The following is a 22,390-nucleotide window of genomic DNA, read 5'->3' as shown; positions in this document are numbered from 1 at the left end:
CAAGAACAGCACCAATCATTACCTCCCTTGGTACTGAACTTGGTTCACAGTCTCCAACACAGCTGCCCTTGTGGCATCCACTCAGTACTTCAGCTGATAATTAAAGGCTCAATATAGTCTTAAGTCTGGGTGTGTTCATGATAGTGACATCCATCTCTTTTGGAGCCAAGAATTAGACACAACAGCCCCATGCTAAAGGGCTGTCAGGTGTTTTTAGGTATACAAAGCCCAAACTACTGTCTCGTTTGAGCTGCTGACAGCCCCCCAGTTGCTCAGTGTAAGCCCACTTGCCATTTCAGCTGCAGGGAGGACAGCACGACGGACACAGAAGAGGCTGCCATCGCAGCTGATCCCATCCAAGGCTGAAGCACGAGGCCGACGGGCATGAACACACCTAGCAAAAGAGCATATGGACATCAGCCAGGGCAGCTTGTCCCATTGCAAACATTTCTGTCCCTGCGTATCACAGAACAGAGCGATGTGACTTATTGAGACCTCTAGAAACACAACCAGATAAACATGTATTTACTTAGTTTTAAATATTTCCCTTCAGTTGCAAGGGCTGGGCTTTGCACAGATTCAGCTACAAGACTGCAGCCACAAGGTGAGCCTATTTGTCCCTTCTGCACGTATGAAAAAAAGTAAAAGCAATAGAAAGACAAAGCAACAGGCCAGGCAAACGAGGGAGATCTTACTGACAAAGAAAAAGAGAACTGCTCAAAATAAGTTTTAAGTTGGAATTTGGAGCATAAGATGTCTGACAGAAGCAGGGAGAATCTAAACAGTATGAGAGAAAATGTGCAGTTCAGGCTGAATAAAAGAGCGAGCACCAAGAAGTGGGATGATTTCTCTCATTAGAGGTGGTTTAAAATATACTACAACTGATCCCCAAGTACTGCTATGTAAAATAAGAGCTTTTTTAATTTTGTTTTTTAACATTTAAGAATTCACTCATAAGAGCTTAAAATTTGGAGAATATAGACTTCTACCAACATAAACATCTATAAACGTATGTATTTTGTCCTCCCTCCCTCTGCCAAGGCTTAGATGCTTCAGGAACCTCTTTTCAGTTCCTTGAGCAGGAAATCCTGCAAGAGACACCACAGAGCTGAGCACTGCTGCTGTCTTCCTCAGGCTGAGCTCCAGCAGCCACCCACCTGCTGCTATTGGTATTCCAAGCAGATTATAGATTAAGGCAAGAATCAGATTTATCCGTATCCTTCGTACTGTTCTCTTTGATAAGTGAATACTGGCAACAACATCTAGCAAGTTGTTCTGCAAGACAGAAAAGCATCGAAAGGTTTCCACACGCTGTCTTCAGAACACCGAGCTAAAAAGAAGAGCAACAAAGTGATGAAAGAAGCCAGGTCAAAACCGTAGTGCTCACTCGGATGAGAACAACGTCTGCTGCTTCAATGGCAACGTCGGTGCCCGTTCCAATCGCAATTCCAATGTCAGCCCTGGCTAGTGCAGGGGAATCATTGACTCCGTCACCAACCATTGCAACCTTCCGCCTCTCGTTTTGGAGCTCCTGGACCTTTGCAACTTTGTGAGAAGGAAGAACCTCAGCGAAGACTTTTTTGATCCCAACCTACACACAAAGAAAGAAACACGTGCTTGTTGGTGACATGCTTCACGCCAAAAGGAAAGGCCACCTGCTGTTCTTAGGGAAAAACAAACACCCAAACTAATTCTGGTCAAGGCCACACTTGCAAGTGGCACAGAAAGCTGATGACCAACATGTTTTTAGTGTAAAAAAGGGATTGATTACAGTCCCCTTCATCATTACCACAGAGAGGCGGGCAAACCACACACTGCCCTTGGCACATGTCAGAGTCATCAGGCACTTACACTAGGGAAAACACACATCAACCTAAATATGCAAGTCTCAGGGAAACTGAAAATAAAGTAGATGGCTGGATAAATTTACCTGTCCACACCTCAACTAACCTGGAGATGCTTAACCAATAGCTTAGTGCTGCATGTTGGAGAACAGAACAGAGGGGGGTGTACTAAAGAGGGCCGTGATAACACCCCTGGTCAGGCTGCTTCATCAGGTAGAGATCAGCTTTTCACTACAAGAGGTAGAAGTTATCTTTTTACGTTTCAAAAAGTAACATTTTAAAAGTGGCTCCCCATTTTTCCATTGGAAAGGAAATAAGTGACAAAATTTCAGTGAAAACGTGGGTTGGCACAGAGTAAGCTCCTTTGAAAACTTCACCTGGGTGCCCGCAGCCATAAATCAAAGTCTGTTTCTGAAAAACTTCTTCCCGTAACAAAGAAAGGTGGGGTGGGGAAGCACTTGAAAACAACTGAATGCAAAGATGAAAGAGTGAATTAAAATACGATCCCAACTTCCAGATCCCAACTTCCCTTACTGGGGACAGCACTGAATGCTTGTCTTCACTGAGGTCTTAGTGCAGTCACTGGACTTTACCATGCCCTACAACTCCACCTGATTTTCAGTCCAGTTCAACAGAACTTAATCTTTCTTTAACACATCCAGGGAAACTCTGCTTACTCCCAACCCACTGGAACAAGCAGATCCTTGGAAGCCCATCACACATTTTTTTTTTAAATGCAAAAAGGTACCTGAGTAGCAATGGCTTTTGCAGTTTTTCTGTTGTCTCCCGTTATCAGCACCACGTCTATTCCCATGTTTTTCAGCGTGTGCACAGCAAGGGCTGCCTCCTGCTTGACAGTGTCTGCTATGGCAATCATTCCACACAGGGCACCTTCACAAAGAGACATCCTGCGTTAAAAACAGCTTTGGGCAGCAAAGGGGCAACAAAAGTGTAGGACTTTCCCTCCATCACACCACGGTGGCTTGTAAAGCAACATTTTCTGAGCAGGATCGGCTTTCAGAAGCCTGAACCACCATCTGAAGTTTTCTAAGCTATGGCCCCTTTCTTACACACACACACACCTCTCTTTTATCTGTTCCAGATCTAACAATAGGCTCCTTTGATAAAACTCCTGGACCAGGAAGAAGGGGAAAATAGGGGAAAATAAGGGGGTGGCTTTTAAACACGCCCAACTGATAGGTTTTATGGCCTGGACAAATATGATTGAGGGCCAGAGAATGTTTTGTGCCCAGGTCAGGTGCTGAAGCTATTCCTCCAGGACGCAGTGCATTTGTTTTTATATCCCCTAATCTTTCAGGGTTGGATCTCTATCACAATTAATTACTTCTCTACAGGAATGCTGTGCCCAACTTCCAACACATCGACTGAAAGGCATTTCCGTGTTTTCTTCACGTGACTTACAAAAATCCCATGCTGTGTGACTGCACGTGACTTACAAAAATCCCATGCTTACTTTTTCAAAAGTAAGGCCTTAACAAGGTTTCAGTCCCCAGTTTCCCCGGTCACTATCACTACCAACAACAGGAACTCCAAGGGTCCTGATTTTCAGCATTTGATTTTGCTGGACCCTGACAGAGCCCCAGTGGAGACATGCAAAGGCCTCTGAAAATTACTCTGTGGGCACATCAAGATTATTTATTCACTGATTAATTCAGAGGCCCCAAATCAAGATCACAGGTGCACTGGAAATCTATCACCATTACAGCAGCTTCTCGTATTAAGGTGTTGTCTAGGATCCCTTTCGGCGTGGCACAGAACAGAAGCCCTCTGGAAAAACTCATTTAGTCTGATCTAGCATTTCTTTTATACTTGAACAATCTAATGAACTCCCACGTTTATTCATGAAGTATTTTGAGATCAGTAATGCAATGGGTCAACCTGAAATCCTTAAGTGATGTAAAATCAGGGTGGGACATCAGTTTGTGGTTGCACACCCTGCACCAGCACTGCTTTTTGGAAGCAGGAGGTTCAGAAATGAAAATTTAAATTAAAAATTACCCAACAAGATCTTTAAACACTGAAAGCAAATATTATTTATAACATTATAAGTTACTGTGATATTATAATATCATAATTGTATCATTATATATAGTATATATATATATTGTATTATTATATAAATACTGGAAGTAATAATAATAAGTAGTAGTAGTCGCTTGACACTAAGTTACCAATGACTTGGTTCACTTTGTTTTTATCCTTTCCATGGTAGAATCATTTGACATTGATTAAGTCTCTCCAAAGAACAGCAGTTACCATCTATAGCCACTAATACAGCAGTCTGTCCTTTGGTTTCGTGGTCTGTCATTGCATCATTTACATCATTTGCGATGTGCAAGCCATTGCGCCGCATCCACTCGCGATTTCCAATCAGCACCGAGTACACGTGGGAAGCTGACGGACCTTCGTGGAGAGAGAAAAGAAAAATGAGAGACTTACAAAAAGGAGACATGCCAGAGACATTATGTTTGAGAACGACAGTTTCAGGCTGCACTAGCTATTGAAACACTCTGCAGAGGTTTTCTTTTGTGTGAGTCTTTGACTGGGAATGGCCACATCCAAGACACTTCATCTGGGGGCTTATCGAATGAAATGAGGCTTATTTGAAGTGCTGCTGTCATGGCCAAACCCAAACGCATAGCCACTACCTGCTGACAGCCTCACAAAACTTTCCTCCTTCAAGACTCACTTCTGAGCCTGTTTATACACAGAACTGTGTCATGAACTTAATGGAAGCATTTGCACATATTTGCCTCTGTGAGTTCGCATTGTTTTTCTGGATAAGTGCAGCATGCACATTTCCTAAATGTCACGCCCCATTGTTCTCACAACTAACAACTTCTTTCAAATATAAAGGCTATTTTTGGTAACAAAAAAAGTAGTTTTGTTCTAACAAACAATGAAACAGTATGGAGAGCTCTTCATTAAGAAGTCAATCCAACTTCACAAAAGCCATCTGAAGCAAGAGAGAAGCTATTACATCAACACCATTCACACATGGCACAGTTCTGACGATTAAAGTTCTTATTTTATTTAATTCTTCTAATAGCTTTCTCAAAAAGGTCAGAAGAGACACAGTCTTCAGAGAACTGATGAGCTTCTTAAAGAAGGCTTTCAATATGTATTCTTTCTCTCGTACAATAACAAAGATCAAAGTGCCTTTCACAGAGCCTGAAACAAAAATAAATTTGTTGGCTAAATCAAAAACATTACGCACTGAAACTTTTATTGTGCACCTGCTGATTATTTTTTTTAATTAAGTGCCTTGAGAGATATTGAAACAGAAAACAAAAGGTCCAAGTTATTACAGAACTAAAAGGTAGGACATAAATGTAGCAATAAGATAACGTATGTTAAAGGTAATTGCTCCAAGTAAGAAGATCATGCTAATTGTCAAACTTTGCTCTCTGCTGGGCTATTCTTCTGTCCAAAAGGGACCTTGCTGACTATGGCTTATTGCCTAGGTATTGTGCAGACTTTTGGAGTACTCAGCACTGTAGCATCCAGATCCTTAATTAGGTTTCTGAATTCCAGAGCAATTGAGAGTAGGGGAGAAGAGAGTTCGAATTTTCATAAAGGCTTATTTTTGTCCCTCATATTCTTTGTCTCTCTCTCCATCCTTCTGCTGTTCCTAGTCTGGCAGGATTCATTAGCCCCTGGGCAGAAGTACCTTCTGATTCAGGGAGCGCGATCAGTGCGCTATCTTCCAGAGGAACGCTGCTGTCCCCACTCCTGTTAGCATCCAGCTCACCCAGCCCCTCCTCGGCCATGCCCAGGACAGCCTCAACGCCGCCAACTTTACAGCTGATGCCACAGCCTGGGACCGCCTGGAAGTTGGTGCAGTAGCCCAGGCTCTGGGTGCCAAGCTCCTGCAGATGTAAGCAGAGTTCACCGTCAGTCAGCGCGTGGTACAAATATTAGACAACTCCCACCAAAAAGAGACCTCATTCCTCCTCTTGACAAAGACTTAAAGCGGCATAGAGCAGAAATTAAAACAAGGATGTCCTAGATGTGCCGGGGTTTTCAAATGCAAAGAAGTTACAGTGTTGGTTCATGACCTCAGCCAAGATTAGGAACTAAAAAGAAATACTACAGCAAGCCATACAGCCTCTGAAAAGAGGCAACTTCTAATTAGCTTCACAGACAAGTGGCTGTGTGGCATCAGCTCTTATGTATATACACAAACACATATAAGGACAGTGAAAAACTGCATCTAATCCCTGTGATCTGCTGACCTGGTGGATGATTTCCTTAGTTTCTACTAAGGAAACTGCTTTTTTGTTTTGTTTTGTTTTTGTGGAGTGAAGGAGAAGCCAGTGAGTACCTTCAAGATGAGAAAATGAATTATCAGAACCCTGTAGTGTTTTTTTTTTTTTTTCCAATCTTTTTGCAATTCATTCATTTATAACCAAGTTATTCTGGCTTAGCTCTCAAAGTCAGAACTGTGTGTACCTTTCAGTGACCTCATTACAATGTCGAGATGATAAGGCACATGGTAAGAATACCTGCAAACAGTACAGCATTTGAATTCATATAACCATAAGCCACTAATAATTGGTGCACGTGATAATGACATAAGTATCAGGGAAACTAAGACAAATTTGGAAACAGAAAATGTTATATATAAAGGAAGCAATTGAATCACTACCTACACTCTATTTTTCCTTCTAAATTTACATGTTAACTTCTAAATTTCACCACTGAAAGATCTATCATTAGTAAGTTTCAGATTCATCAACTAATCACAAAAAGCCCAGTGACTTCTCTTAGCAGCAAGAAGCTGGTTATTTTTAAAGCAGGTTTCCTATGTTGGTTTCTATTTGTACCTTCATTCTTCCTGAAATACTTGATGAACACACGCGATATGTAAGCGACCTCTACGGATCTGCACAATTTGTGAAAACGTGAGCAATCTATTCATTCATTAGTGAAATTCACACATATCACAGGACAGTATTCATGTTTGGTTTAAAGCTGTTTGCTTAATCTATTCAGATAAGCAAATGACTAACAGAAGTCATAGAATCATAGAATATCCTGAGTTGGAAGGGACCCTTAAGGATCATCAAGTCCAACTCTTGACACCGCACAGGTCTACCCAAAAGTTCAGACCATGTGACTAAGTGCACAGTCCAATCTCTTCTTAAATTCAGACAGGCTCGGTGCAGTGACCACTTCCCTGGGGAGCCTGTTCCAGTGTGCAACCACCCTCTCTGTGAAGAACCCCCTCCTGACGTCCAGCCTAAATTTCCCCTGCCTCAGCTTAACCCCGTTCCCGCGGGTCCTGTCACTAGTGTTAATGGAGAAAAGGTCTCCTGCCTCTCGACACCCCCTTACGAGGAAGTTGTAGACTGTGATGAGGTCTCCCCTCAGCCTCCTCTTCTCCAGGCTGAACAGGCCCAGTGACCTCAGCCGTTCCTCGTACGTCTTCCCCTCCAGGCCTTTCACCATCTTCGTAGCCCTCCTCTGGACACTTTCCAACAGTTTCATGTCCTTTTTATACTGTGGTGCCCAGAACTGCACACAGTACTCGAGGTGAGGCCGCACCAGCGCAGAGTAGAGCGGGACAATCACCTCCCTTGACCTACTAGCGATGCCGTGCTTGATGCACCCCAGGACACGATTGGCCCTCCTGGCTGCCAGGGCACACTGCTGGCTCATATTCAACTTGCTGTCTACCACAACCCCCAGATCCCTCTCTTCTAGGCTGCTCTCCAGCGTCTCATCACCCAGTCTGTACATGCAGCCAGGGTTTCCCCGTCCCAGGTGCAGGACCCGGCACTTGCTCTTATTGAACTTCATGCGGTTGGTGATCGCCCAGCTCTCCAACCTGTCCAGATCCCTCTGTAAGGCCTTTACGCCCTCATTTGAGTCCACAACTCCTCCAAGTTTGGTGTCATCAGCGAACTTGCTCAAAATACCTTCTATTCCTACATCCAGATCGTTTATAAAAATATTGAAAAGTACCGGCCCTAAAATGGAGCCTTGAGGGACCCCACTGGTGACCGCCCGCCAGCCTGACGCAGCCCCATTTACCATAACCCTTTGGGCCCTGCCCGTTAGCCAATTGCTCACCCATCGTATGATGTTTTTATTTAGCTGTATGGTGGACATTTTGTCCAGTAGGATCCTATGGGAAACCGTGTCAAAAGCCTTGCTGAAGTCCAAGTGACTACTACAACCAGGTAATATGTGAAATGTCACCACATATGTTTAAAATAGCATCGTGAAGTAAATATAAGCATTCTTCCTGCATATATTCTGTAATCCTTTTTTTTTTCTTTTGTTATTTCTGGGAAAACTTCGTAAGATCTTGCCTGAGGACTCCATAGAATTACCAGAAAGCCAAAGCTTAGAATATGCCTTCTAGGTATCACTCAGAGTAAGATGCACAATCATAAAATCCGCCAGCTTTTCAGCCTGTTACTTTTCAGGGAGGCCTGTCCCTCTGGAACTTGCTCATTTCACACAACATCGCTGCATTCATGTAGATCCCTTCAACCCTGAGGTGAAACAGAAAGGCTCAGCACCTCTTTGCAGTATTTAGTCACTGCTACTCCTAAAGGATGCTCGCTGCTGGCTTCTGCAGTGCCAACCACTGCCAGGACCTTCTTCAGAGAGAGCACAGCTGTGTCTCCCAGCAGAAGTACCCTCATCACTTTAGGAACTCCACAGGTGATGGTCCCAGTTTTATCAAACATCACGGTCTTGATCTGCAAAAAAGAAACCACAGTTACTACCTAAGCTGTGTGATCGTAGGAATGTTTGCATGCTTTAGGCACATAAATGCAGGCAAGAGATCAATAATCAGATTAGTGTAACCAAACCACAATGAATAAACCTACAAAAGTCAGGGATTCCTGTACTTTGAACTGTCTGTGCAGGACTCCTCATGCCTTCTTATTCATTGCCCATACAGCTACAGTACCATGCTGTACCTGTATCAGGATCTCAGACAACACACTCACTGCAGGACTTGCACTTTGTGTGTATGTATTCTCATGCAGGATTCATGTAATGGCACCTTACTCACTTTTACCACAAGGTATGCAATACAAGGAGGGCTTTTACAACTCCTGTTCCAAATAATTAGCAGTAGCATTTAGGAAAGAGGATTCAAAGTTGTTTGGAGATAGAGCGGGTGGGAGAGAATTCAAGAAACTGCAACAAATTCAAGAAACAATGATCTAATCAAAGCCAACCTCACCAAATTCAGCAATCACTGGTTAGCCAGCCCTGTGGGTCTTGAGGAATCAGCAAAGAACCAAGAAACACGGCCCCACATACACCAAAAATCAAAGCTAGATTCTAATCTTGAAAAATAAACACAGCACGGAGAAACACATAAACCAAAACCCCTAAAGTCAGCACCATTTCCATTCGCAGCTATTCCAGCCCATCAACCCTGCAGAATTCAACAAGTCACCTAATTTTCCAAGCCCTGACCCAACTTTTCCCTGTAATCCAAAAATCCAAACGAAACAAACAAAAAAAAAAAGCTAAAACAACATTAGAGTATTTTTCATGTTTCTTTTCTTTTGTAGTTGTTCCATTTTGCCGTTACTTTGGTATTTGTTGCTTTTTTGTTTATTTTGCAGAGCCTTGTAAAGAGCCTTCTGATCTCTCATATCACAATTTTATCATGTCCAGTAAGAACAATAATTATCAGTCTGATTAACTTATTCTTACTTATCCCTTTCACTTAAGTTATTCCGTTTATGTCTAATCCAGTCTCCCATAACATAGTTTAAACTCATCTTCTTCTTACTGGCTTTGGACACGTCAAATCCTTTTTCCTCCTCCTCTTTTCATCAGTTTTCTATGTTGCAACAGCTGGGTAAGCTACAAAAGTACAAATGAAGCATTAACCTTGTGTGCCATTTCCAGGGGCTTTCCCCCTTTGATGAGAATACCGTTCTGCGCAGCAACTCCTGTGCCCACCATCACAGCTGTTGGGGTAGCCAAGCCTAAAGAACAGGGGCATGCAATGCTCAGCACGGTGATTGAGGTTTGAAATGCAAACCGCAGTATCAGTTCAGCTTTTGTAACGTCTTTGTTCTGATTCTGCAAGAGAGGGGGGAAAAAACAAACAAACAAACAAACAAAAAACAACAAAGAGATGCATGTTTGCTGATAGAAGATAACACACATGTGCATTCTTATTCACTTCAAAAAAAAGCAACACACATTTACCCAGAAACCTCCAGGATAGGAAAACAATCTATTATTGTTACTGTAATGATAGAAAAACATCAATATTACAAATTGTTTATGGCAGTATTTTGTGGCTTTCTTGCTACTCAAGCACACATATGCTTCAGGACTTTCTGTTGGACACCACCTATTGAAGCAACACAGCAGAATTACCCCTTATATTAAGTGGTTTGACAGAGTGACTCTCTTTTCAGGCTCCTGGATGATTGTGTAGCTTCCTGGCCTTCCCTTCATGATTTACCAAAGGAGAACCCTACATCCAGGTGCATGGATTGCCACAGTTGCCGAGCATAGCAAATATACATCCTAAATATAAGAGATCACCTTCCTTCTAACACCAAACCCACTATCTGCCATGGAAAAGGATGTTCAAACAATATTTCAAGCATGATAGGAACGGCTCAGTTCCTTTCAATACAGTTATAGATAATGTTTAATCCAGAAGAAATACCAATAATTTCAGTTTGTAAGAACCCCATGCAGAAATGAGGGCTAAAAGTACAGGTATATTTATACCTGCAAATATATTTTAATTAGTTTAATTATCTACTCTGTGTAGAAAACAGCACACTGTACAAAAACAATATCAAACCCTACACACCAAAGGTACATTAATTTCATTGGGAGACTTCACTAACAACAAAATCCAACTCTTAACGAAATTACTTACAGGAAAGTATTTCTGAATGATATCAAACTTTATAAAACCAATTGTGATCCATACTAACAAGGTCACTGTAGAAATAATGATGATAAATGGAACAAAATATCCACTAAACCTATCTGCCAGTTGCTGGATAGGTGCCTACAAAAAGAGAGAGAGAGATTTGCATGTTTATGATCAAAACACAAATATGCAGAATTCATGAAAGCAACAGTCTTTATCTGATTCTTTTTTTGAAGTCTGGAAAAACAGCAGTTTGCTGAATGCGTAAATATGTCAGAATATGGGATATTTTTTCTAATTTAATCAAAATCTGTGAATAAGGCTTACTTTCTATTACTTTTACCTTTGACATCTGAGCTTCTTCCACCAATTTCACGATCTGTGCTAGGGTGGTATCGTTACCAACATGGGTTGCGTTAACAAGAACCGAGCCATGCGCATTTATAGACCCAGCGATCACCGTGCTCCCAGGCTTTTTGGTGACTGGCATGGCCTCCCCTGGAAAGAAAGAGTAAGAATAGATGTGCCAGACCAGTGCAAGCACCTCTAATGACACTGAATTTAGTCCATTAGCACACAGCACATTGCATGCTAGCAAAATCAGCATGCTGAACAATAATGACATGAAGTCACATCTTGTTTTTGTCTTCTGAAGCTATGTTTAAGTGGTGTCATACTTCTATAAACCTTTTTCTGGGTTTATTTTTGCAGCAAATGCCTTAGCAGACGTCTCTGGCTCTTCCTTTTCAGCCTGCCTGAGATCTAGGGCTCTCATTCTCTGACCTCCAGAAACATAATCCCCTACAGCCTACAAACGCCAGTGCCCAGATTTTCCTAAAATAGGCCATGGTTTCTCATGCCTTCACTGGAACTTTGAGACACGTGGGAGGGGAAATAATCTTTCTGAGTATCTTGGCTAAGAAATGCATCACAAAATAAACAGCCAAATGGACAGGGTCACTGTGAGAGAAGATAGCTAATTTTGTGGCACCCAAAACACACGCTATTAAAGTAACAGAAAAGATTTAGGATACATTTTCTGTGTATACTATGTTTATAAAAAACTGTGAATTGGCACCAGCAAAGTGCCAAAAAATCACGTAACCTGGAGACTGAACAAGAAGACACAGCACAGCTCCTCAAACCACAGAATGTGGAAATCGTGTACAACGAACAGATGGCTCAGTCACCTCTGTTTTCTGTGATTCTACTTAGCAAATGGGCCAGAAACTAGATCTTATGCTTCATTCTTTCCTTTCCTCAACCAAAAAAATAAATTAGCATTACTATCCCTGCAGATAAAGCATCAGTCATCTCATTACCTTCCCAGCTTTTTATTAAATCACTTAATTAGTGAAGGAATTTGGGCAAGGCTTTATTTGATTAACTGGACAATAATCAGTTTAATCTTCAAAAGCACAACAAAGTTGATCAGTCCTCTAACAAAGCCAGCCTGCTGACTGGAAAAACACAGCACTGCTTGGTGTGGTAGTCACCAGCAACTGTAGAAGCTGGGGGTGGACGGAAATCCTACACCTTTCCCCAGAACAAGAGAGCCCGAACACCTGGATTATGAGAATCCCTCTTTGCCATTTTGCTCTGAACCTCTGAGCTACAACTTGTCCTGACCTTTTGTGAGACCAATAATGGAGGAAGAAGCTTAAATTTCCTTAATCCTAACCCTCCAGCATGCCATCCCTCAAAAGGGCCAGGAACAAACTGATCTTAAAAGGAACCTCTATGAATTTCTCCAACTGATATTTTGTACAGCCATGGGAGTTTGGACATTGTCTCCATTTCTTCCACCCTCAATTTTCAAAGACTACCAAAAGTTGTCTCTGCGGCAAAGCTCCTGTTCTCACATTGTCTCTTCAAGAATCTCTACAAAACCTTTATTTTCTGTTCATAAGGTAAGTGATAATGACTGGTTCTCCTAAAATTAAGGGTGTCCCCTCCTCCCTAGGCAAAGAAATACATAACTACATCAAGCAAGCCAATGACAATGTAGAAGTTACAGACCCTTTAAGTTATTTATAAAAATAACACAATCAAATAAATCCTTAATTAACAAAAAGAAATGAAATTTTCAAAAATTATGAGTAAGTCCCATGACCCTTAATGAGCCCCAAGGTGTGAGGTTTGCTTTCTCTCTCCTTGCTCACTTGGCAGTCCCTCTTGGAAGCCCTGTCTGATGCCCATGCATATAGACCCCAGTATTTCAGCTGTGTCTCCACTGCCCTTTAGAAGTTACTTCTGAAAAGGTACCACCTCTGCAAATATAATCCTGGGGAAATTGCTAACATCTCTCTGGAATAACGACAATAGTGTTTAGCTTCCATCCATCCCATTAATACATCAGTAAAAGTCACTGAATTGAGCTGAGATGCTTTGTGTTTTTGTTTTTTTTTTTTAAGGGTGCGTGCAGACAGGATTTAGACTGAAGCTCACAAAGCCCAGCCACAGCGTTCATTAAGCTGGGAGGTTATTCAGACAACACCTTTTGGTTTGGGGCTGTTTTCTTTTCTTGTATGAAAAAGTTACAGCAGATTTCACATCCCTGAGTAAGTTAAAAGGAAATTACCAGTAATGAGAGACTCATCTGCCATAGAACTGCCTTCAATCACCTTTCCATCCACAGGGAACTTTCCACCAGGAACAACTTTTACAATATCACCCCTCTGAACCAGTTCAACAGCTACTTGCTCCTCCCTGCAAAAGACACAAGTAGAACAAGACAGATCGTTTAGGCCAACAGCTTCAAAAGAATAATGCTTTCACATTTACTCATCAAGCCTAGGCTGAGCTTTTTTGGTTCATGAATACCTGATGATAGAGTGGTCAGGTCCAAGAGTCACCACAGTGGCTTCCGTGGCTTGAAGAGATATAAGTTTAGCAAGAGCTTCTGAGGTCTTACTCTAAGAAACAGAGACACATGATTAAGACATACTGAGATGTATAAATGCTGATGCCTACTGAACATGATGATACATGAACTTTAAATGACCATAGTACCACAAATATCAGAAACATCTGACACCAAAATTAATCTGAATAGTTTTATTCTATTCTCTTTATAAAAGCACGGCATTTTCTGTGGAGATGAGTTACCTTTGCTATGTGTTCGAGCCATCTCCCAAGGGCAATGAATACAAACAGCATTGGAGGAGTGTCAAAGAAAGTGACAGGACTTTTCTCTGCCTTTTCAATGATGGCCACCATCAGGATCACACAGGAATACACATAAGCAATCGTCGTGGCCAGTACGATGAGCACATCCATATTGGCTGTCTTGTGCTTCAGGGATTTGTAAGCTTGCAGGTAAAAATACCATCCACCAAGAAACTGTTGGCGTAAGCGTGGACAAACTCATGTTAAGATCACAGCAGTGAAAGCAAGGAGCACATAATACCACCTATTATAATAGAATTATGAACATGCAGTAGATAAGGGAAGGGATTGCTGTCCCGTGTGAGCTTTATGTTGCAACTTCAGTCAAGTCATCTACTCGGAGGTTGATTCCCTTGTCATCCTCTCACTCGCCCTTCCTTGCTCTCTGAACAGCTCTGCCAGCTAAATACCACCCTTTTGCTAGAAATGCAAAATAAACAAAGCACAGAAGTTGAAGTGATTTATCTAGAGTTACCCAACCAGTTTGCAACCAATCAGGTATTTAATTGGTTTAACATTACTTTCCCCTCTTAGAAATGCAACCGGCAAAACTGTGGCAGGAGTAAGCGCTGTGAGCAATTACAGAATTGGCATTTTGCAGAAAAGTCCTGCTTAAGTCTATGTAGGTGGTACAGAGAAGAGTGAAGGTATAATCCATTAAACCCTTCCAGTCTCCTGTCTTTATCAGATCAGATTATGTAAATGGGAGATGAATAAAAAACAACCCCCTAGGAAATATTCTGGACATACCTGAACAAACGTGCACAGGACAAAGAAGAGAAGATTTAATATAGATAATCCAGGAATGAGATTCTGTTCCAGCACCATAGACCCATGGTGTCCGCCGTCAGGTATTAGCATATAAATCATTAGGATTAAGACAGGGATACCAAACACTAGGCTGCACAAGAAAGACTTCCTCCACCTGAAAAGTAGAAGCTGTAAATCCCCGGCCATGGCACACCCCATAATACCCAGGCCAAACACCATGATGGTGCAGAGCGAGGGTATTAGTGCTGTGCTAACACAAAGCTTCAGGATATGTGGGAAAGATCCAGCACTTCACGACAACTTTAGTGTCTCCTACATATATAAATGTACAGAGCTTTATCTGTTAAAAACTGAGGCTAATCAAAGTAATAAAAGTATCTGAACCAAATAGCAAATCATAAAATAAAATATGCTTTATACAAGGATAAGCTAAATTAACTGGGGAAAGTGAGGATGGTGAATTACAAGAGATTATCTACATGCACTCATTACTGAGAGAGGAAGAGAAATACTTACTGCTGTATTTCTTTTTTATGATCCAAGTTATGTGCATTTGGAACTCTTCTAGACACAGAAGCATGAAAGCCAATTTCCTTTTTATTAAAAGGGGAGGGAAGATGAGTTAGCTTTGATTAAACTAACGATATTACTCATAACATACTTAAATGACACTACTTTTAGAAGAAATGTCAGAAAAGGACACTGTTCCATATTTAATAAATGCCATTTTCTTATTTATTTTCAGATCCTGCCAATGTGAGATCATATATCAGCCAGGACTCAAAACATGGCCTATAAAGGACTTTTGTTATCTACACACAGACAAAATCATGATGCAGTCAGTATCCTGGCTTCTTAGGCACAGGCAGCTCCCATAGCTGGAATTCTGCTGTCCTCCTCTTCAAAGGAATTTTACACACTTTCCTCCCCACTGGTATGAGAAACAGAAAACACCACAAAGGAAGGGAAAAATGTATACAAGCCTCTGGGCTAGTAAACCTTGCTAGCATGGATGCATTAGAACAAGTCCAGAGGAGGACTTGAGATGATCAGAGGGCTGGAGCACCTCTCCTATGAAGACAGACTGAGGGAGTTGGGGTTGTTCAGCCTGGAGAAGAGAAGGCTCGGGGGAGACCTTCCAGTGCCTGACGGTGGGATAAGGAGGGACTCTTCGTTGGGGAGTGAGAGGATGAGGGGGAATGGCTCTGAACTAAAAATGGTAGATTTAGATTAGACATTAGGAAGCAATTCTTTACTATGAGGGTGGTGAGGCCCTGGCACAGGCTGCCCAGAGGAGCTGTGGCTGCCCCATCCCTGGAGGTGCTCAAGGCCAGGCTGGATGGGGCTTTGGGCAACCTGGGCTGGTGGGAGGTGTCCCTGCCCACGGCAGGGGGTTGGGACTGGGTGTGCTTCCAACCCAAACCAGTCTGCGATTCTGTGATTCACCTTGTTAACAGTACAGTTCATAGATACACCTGAAGTAGAAAACGGGGACTACCAGATTCAGTTTTAACCTGCAAAGCTAACCACAGGACAAAGCAAAGGTGCAAAAAGCCAGTTCTGTCTGACACTTCAGTGAGCTGCTGCAGTGCAACCACTCCCCGACAACCCTCAAAAAAAAATAAATTGAACTCAAGAGCTGCATTATCAGATGGTCCTGTGGCAAAATGTACTTCACAGAACTACTCTACCAGCCTGAGCAGCCTACTACTTACACATTAACCACTGCTGCTACATCAGCTATACAGACAAAGAGCTTTTTCTGAACAAGTACTCTCAAGTATATGAGAGGAAGACAGTCTCTGCTGTTCTCCTGACTACTTTCTGTGTGTGGCTCACACAACAAGTTCTCTTCCCCTTCTGCCAAAACAAAAGAAAAAGCTTTGTCACCTTTGGCACCTGGGCCATGATAAGGGCAGACTTTATGATCTCTGTGGTTACTGATAAGCCAGGATTTTTTCCCTTTACAGGCTGTATCACATCCTGTTTTGGTTTAAACAGCTTCTCTCTGAATTATTATGGGAATAAATGCCAGTGTATACAGAGATGTTTAATACTCATGGTACGAACAGGGTTTAGCTCCCTGCTGTTACAAAACTCCCTTTACAGTCTCTTCCAGTGACAAGAGAAAGTCGTAGTTTCTTCTGATGTAACAACACTTCACTGAAACAACTGGAAACTGGCGACACACGATTCCACATACAGAACAGCCAGAATGGATATAGAGACACTTATACCAGATAGAGATTTAAAAAGTCTGGGTTTTTATGGTAATTTTTGGAGGGTGTTTTTGGAGCAACAGCCTGGGATGCTATGCAATTCTGTGAAGCACAGCAGCTTCACCACACAGGCAAGACCGTACACATACAGCAAACACCATACATTATCTGCAAAAGTCAGCAACACTTCCCAAATATCAGCTGTTTTATTTTCTTTTTAGCTTCAACTTATAACTGTTCATATATTATTTTTTTTTTCTAAAGCCCACCTACCTCAATTATTTTTATAATGTCTCGAGGTCCTGTAATTTCAGGATCAAACTGGATGTGAGCTTTGCAAGTAGCCAGTGCAACTGAGGCGTAGAATATGCCGTTTGTTCTCATAAGTTTGGATTCAATGTTGTGAACACATGAAGCACAAGTCATCCCTGCAATCTGAAGAAAACACAATTTTAGGAACAGTTTGCAGTCTTTGAAATTAAAAGCAGCTTCTTCTCACTGTCAGTGTTAAGAAGGACCAGCACAACAGTTAATTAGCTTTAGCATTATTGATGCAGGTTTCAGTGTTCAAGGAAGACCATTATTTTTCTTTTTAAGAAAACACTAATGACTGTTCAAACTCTGCTGGTAGTGACCCAAGCCCTCAGAATGAAGAGTTTATAAAGCTATCTTAAAGGAAACAAAGCTGAGAATATAACTGTCCACTTTTATTGTAAATTTCTGCAACCAGCTAGTTTACTGAAATTTCCTGGTAGCTTCAGTAAGAGATGTTCCCTCTTTCTGATCTATTAGCAGAACTGCAGACTGTTGTTATCTTTCTTACAATAGCTGTATGTCAGAGAATAAAAAGACTTTTGAAGAATCTGTCCTCAGCATGAACAATTTACTAGTATTACCCAACCTTCTCAGGCCTCTTCTACAAACCCCCTGACATTCTCATCACATATTTGATGATAGACATTTCCTGTTCCATCCGTTTCATTTCCTCTTGTTAACAAAAGCCTATTTTTTACATACAACTATTAATTATTTTTTTTCAGCCCCTTTGGACAGGTCCTTCTAAGATAATTGCTGAAAAGAGAAAATCAAGTTAAGGAAAATTGGTGTCACCTGACAGAACTGACCCACTGAGGCAACAACTCCTTAAACGAAGTGTTTATAAGAAGCTGCTTCTTCCAAACCTGATATTTCCAAAACCAACATACAGTTTCAAGTATACATTACTTACAAGAAGCTCCACATTTCCTTCTGTTTCTGCATGATCTTCTATGACAGTAGCCTCAAAACCCAAATTCTGGATCAGCTGTGCAATTTCAAGAGGCTGTATGAACTCTGGCTTGTATTTTATCTCTGCTTTACCTGCCATCAGGGCTACCAGCACTGAAACAATTCCTGTAGAGGCAATAATAAAAAAGGTTAGATAACATAGTTCCTTTGAGAGGAAGAAAAATAAAATATTACAAGTGATTTCTGATGTGGGCTGTAACAGCTTAGAGTCTTTTTATGTCTAGTGATCTCTCTCTGCCTCCTTCTAGCGTTGTTCCCTGGTCACAGCAGCAGAGATTTTTACTGAGATGAGACCATAGCACAGTTCCCTTTAGCAATGACAGAAGCTGCAATAGGTACACTGGAAAAAAGATGAGTCTTGCTGTGGTCTAATGAGACAAAAAGAAAGACCATAAGCAATTTCTACACCATTTGCTACAAGCTCTACCCTGGACTCTGAGTTTGGAAAGCCCTAAACAAATTCCACTGCACAATGTTCGGCCTTTTATTTTTAAAAAAAATCTAGACTTAGAATCAAAAACCAAAACTGATCTGAGGTGGTAGTTGTTTCCTGATTTGTTACTATTGCAGTGAGCATCACTGGGAGACTGGGTGCACAGAAATCTATAAGCAAAGCTTTCCTAAATCATGCCAACATGCATTGCAGCAGACAATACGAAGGCTCATCTGTTCATGTTCTGTATGGTCAGGGCAGAGGTAGCTCCAGAATGCAGAGTTAGAACCTAAGAAGCCTTGCTGTGCCTCAACCAATTACCCAGGCACTGGAGCCACACATTTATTTGTACTTGCTTGTGCAAATGTATGCTGAAGAGTAAGTTTCACATCGCAAATGTGTCAGACAGCTCTGGAAGAGGTGGATTGCTCTGTAAAGCAGTAAGGCCCTGAGAACACAATGGGAACAATGTCTCTGCTCTTGTCTTGAGCCTTATTTGAAATGTCCATCATATAACAACAGCTTCCTGTTGCAAAACAACTACGTCCATAGGTCCACCAGTGCAGCGGGATAGTTAAAACAGTGACATGGTTACATTAGCACTAACAAAGAACACGAAGTCTGTGCAACCTCAAGATGTTCTACCACAGCCCCTGAACACCTCCTCCAACCACTAGACCCATCCAGACTCACGAGAGGAATGTCACATTTATTACCGTCTTCCTTCTGCAGTTTCCTTTCGATGGCAGACACGCACGACGCACAGGTCATGCCAGTGATTTGTAAAAAACACTTCTTGGCTTCACCGGGCTGGTTTGGCCCGTCGAGGTGAGGACCCTGCAGAAGAGGATCTGAGGCACGATCCTGGTGAGGAGACTCCGGAGCTTGAGGCTGCACCGCGGCATCGCTGGCGCCAGGCCGATGCTTGTGTTCTCCCGTGCCAGTATCTTGAATAAACGCACAGTAAAGTGAACAAACACTAGCTGAAGCGCGATACGATGACACAAAACTACAAGCAGGCCGTATTTATCAGTCATGCAAAGTCTCAGTTGTTTGAAAGGTGATACGGCAATTATGGTTTCTTCATGGAAATGATGTAGATTGCTACTACACAGCTCTTTTTCCACTTTCAGATGGCAAATGGCTCCTTCCTATTTCAATGTCTAGACCTGACAGTTACCTCTGCTCAATAAACATCTATTGGGATCTAGAGTGTTTTCTGGGCTCCCCAGTACAAAAAAGACAGGGATCTCCTGGAAAGAGTCCAGCGGAAGGCCACAAAGATGATATGGGGCCTGGAGCAGCTTCCCTGTGAGGAAAGGCTGAGAGACCTGGGGCTGTTCAGCCTGGAGAAGAGAAGACTGAGAGGGGATCTCATCAATGTGTATAAATACCTGAAGTGTGGGAGGCAGAGGGATTTAGCCAACCTCTTTTCAGTGGTTTGTGGGGACAGGACAAGGGGCAATGGCCACAAAATGGAGCCCAGGAAGTTCCGCACCAACATGTGGAAGAACTTCTGCACGGTGAGGGTGACGGAGCACTGGGACAGGCTGCCCAGGGAGGTTTTGGAGTCTCCTTCTCTGGAGATATTCAAGGCCCATCTGGACGCCTACCTGGGCAGCCTGCTCTGAGGAACCTACATGGGCAGGGGGGTTGGACCCGATGATCTTTCGAGGTCCCTTCCAACCCCAACAATTCTGTGATTCTGATCCAGCACAGAGAACACAGCCCAGCCTCACAGTCACTTTGTCCTTGCTGCCTTCTACACAGAGCTCATAGCACTTCATCTCTATCAGGGAAAAGGACGAGTTTCTCAACAGGTTTCTCTTTCTGGCATGATGTTTATTGTGCAAGTACTGCAAAATGAGTAGTGGGAGATTTGCAGCGCTCAGACCTCCACACACTCAGGCCCACTGTGATCATCTTTGTTCTTTGCCAGATTACAGACACCCAACAACTAACCCTTCCAGCTGCACTCACAAACCAGATCTCTCAGGCAGAGTATTTGTATAAAGGAGCAAGAGCTGCCTCTGAATGTGTTAAACACAGGAGCTCCCCTCTTTTTCCAGAGATAGATCTGGCACTCTCCTACAAGTTCTGAAACAAATCATAATTAAATGTCATATATGGACTCCTCATTCATAGCTGTTGCATAGATTCAGAGGGATTGGACACACAAGAAAAGCTCACAGGAGTGGGAAAATTGGGATTAAACCAACTCATTCCAGGTAAACTACATCTGTATCTGAAAGGAAATCTGTTCTGAGCTGAAGCAAGTAAATATTGCTGCTTTTGAAATTCACCAGAGAGATTACACACCATAGCAACTTCTTAAACATTGGGCACGTGTATGAAGTGTACAAACTGTGCTGCAGCTGACATGTAAAAGCACTGCCTGCTTCCCACCAAAGGGTACATGTACATGCATCTCGGCACTTACTTTGCTGAAAGCAAGGCTTAGCTCTTGGATAAAGTACTCAAGAATAAAAATCAACAGATTAGGACACAGTTACCTGTTAGCACAGACGCATCAAACCCCATGTCTTCTATGGCAGCTCTCAAGTCTTCTCCATTTGTGACAGCTGGATCATAACGTATGGTCCCAGTCTTGCCAGCTAAAGAAACTGCTACGTGCTGCACACCTTGTCTCTGCGATATCGTCCCTTCTATGGACTGCACACAGGAATTGCAGGTCATACCATCAATCCTAATAACAGCCGTGCACGTCGTGTCGTCCAGCGGCTCTCCAGCGAGACCGCACGGCAAAGCAGGCGGTGGAGATGCTTGGTTATTTGCTTCTGAATCATTAGGGAGGCGCACTTTAAAGTTTCCAGGTGGAAGTGTCTCAATAGCTCGCTGCAGAGCTGACAGGGTAATTAAATTTGGGCTGTACCGTACAACAGCACATTTACGCTCCAAAGACACGTTAATACTTTGCACGCCTGGAAGAGAGGATATGTTTCCTTCGATGTTTCTGACACAGGACTTGCAGTGCATGCCTTCTATCTGCACAGCCACGGTCGCTGTGCCACCCATCCTGGCAGCCTGTGGCTCCAACCCATCACTCTCAAGACTCGCCGGTGTCTCCTTGGGGTCTGCGCTCTGCAGGCGCCCAAGATCAAGCACACCGAGCTTCAAAGGTGCTGATTTACTCTTAATGGTGCAGTCATACCCCAGGCTGCTGATATGGCTCTTGAGTTCCTCGGGCTGAATGATGTAAGGCTGGTAAGCAATGATTGCCTCCTGGTTAGCGAGCGACACCTTGATTTTTGCCACACCATGCAGCTTCTTCATCTTTCCCTCGATGCTGGTGACACAGGACTGGCACGTCATGCCTTCTATCCGAAGCTTTATTACCGCTTCCCTCGAGCACGGTAAACTTACAGATGCCGGTGTCAACCTCTTTTCTGCGACATTAGCGTCAAAACCCATGTCATGAATTTCCTGGCAAATCTGTTCTGGGCTAATTTCTGACTGCAGGTACTTTACTAGGGCATTATTCTGTTCAAGGGAGACTTTAATGCTCACGACGCCCTTCACCTTGGAAATCCGTCCTTCTACTGACTGCACGCAGGACTGGCAAGTCATCCCCACAACCCTGACTGCAACAGTGCACTCCTGGGAAGATGGCGAGGGCAGGGTTTCAAAGCTCTCCTCGTAGCCCATGTTGTCAAAAGCAAAATGCTGTTTCATTGTAGGTTCCAGCGCACAGCTAGGAGGGGAATCGGCGTCGGACAAAGCCTAAAGAGAAAAATAAAAGTAAAAC

General features: G+C 42.7%; 1 protein-coding gene across 10 annotated transcripts in view; it reads right to left on the bottom strand.

The window, feature by feature from the left end:
- ATP7B (ATPase copper transporting beta) overlaps window positions 1–22,390 on the bottom strand; it is a 44,846-nt gene that overhangs the window by 2,710 nt on the left and 19,746 nt on the right. For all 10 annotated transcript variants that reach the window (XM_084528577.1, XM_084528575.1, XM_084528576.1 and 7 more), the window contains 19 exons: window positions 21,138–22,365; window positions 19,341–19,571; window positions 18,133–18,296; window positions 17,178–17,339; window positions 15,202–15,278; window positions 14,665–14,839; window positions 13,855–14,088; window positions 13,570–13,661; window positions 13,328–13,455; window positions 11,090–11,244; window positions 10,750–10,884; window positions 9,735–9,929; window positions 8,396–8,578; window positions 5,536–5,734; window positions 4,122–4,268; window positions 2,593–2,735; window positions 1,388–1,591; window positions 1,158–1,275; window positions 292–394 (listed from right to left, as the gene is read on the bottom strand). In XM_084528577.1, the coding sequence (XP_084384703.1) occupies window positions 292–394; window positions 1,158–1,275; window positions 1,388–1,591; window positions 2,593–2,735; window positions 4,122–4,268; window positions 5,536–5,734; window positions 8,396–8,578; window positions 9,735–9,929; window positions 10,750–10,884; window positions 11,090–11,244; window positions 13,328–13,455; window positions 13,570–13,661; window positions 13,855–14,088; window positions 14,665–14,839; window positions 15,202–15,278; window positions 17,178–17,339; window positions 18,133–18,296; window positions 19,341–19,571; window positions 21,138–22,365 (4,073 nt within the window). The remainder of the gene's footprint in view (window positions 1–291; window positions 395–1,157; window positions 1,276–1,387; window positions 1,592–2,592; window positions 2,736–4,121; window positions 4,269–5,535; window positions 5,735–8,395; window positions 8,579–9,734; window positions 9,930–10,749; window positions 10,885–11,089; window positions 11,245–13,327; window positions 13,456–13,569; window positions 13,662–13,854; window positions 14,089–14,664; window positions 14,840–15,201; window positions 15,279–17,177; window positions 17,340–18,132; window positions 18,297–19,340; window positions 19,572–21,137; window positions 22,366–22,390) is intronic.

Source organism: Aythya ferina, assembly GCF_964211825.1.
Source record: "Aythya ferina genome assembly, chromosome: 1".
Lineage (NCBI taxonomy): Eukaryota > Metazoa > Chordata > Aves > Anseriformes > Anatidae > Aythya > Aythya ferina.
This window is presented reverse-complemented; position numbering and strand designations above follow the sequence as displayed.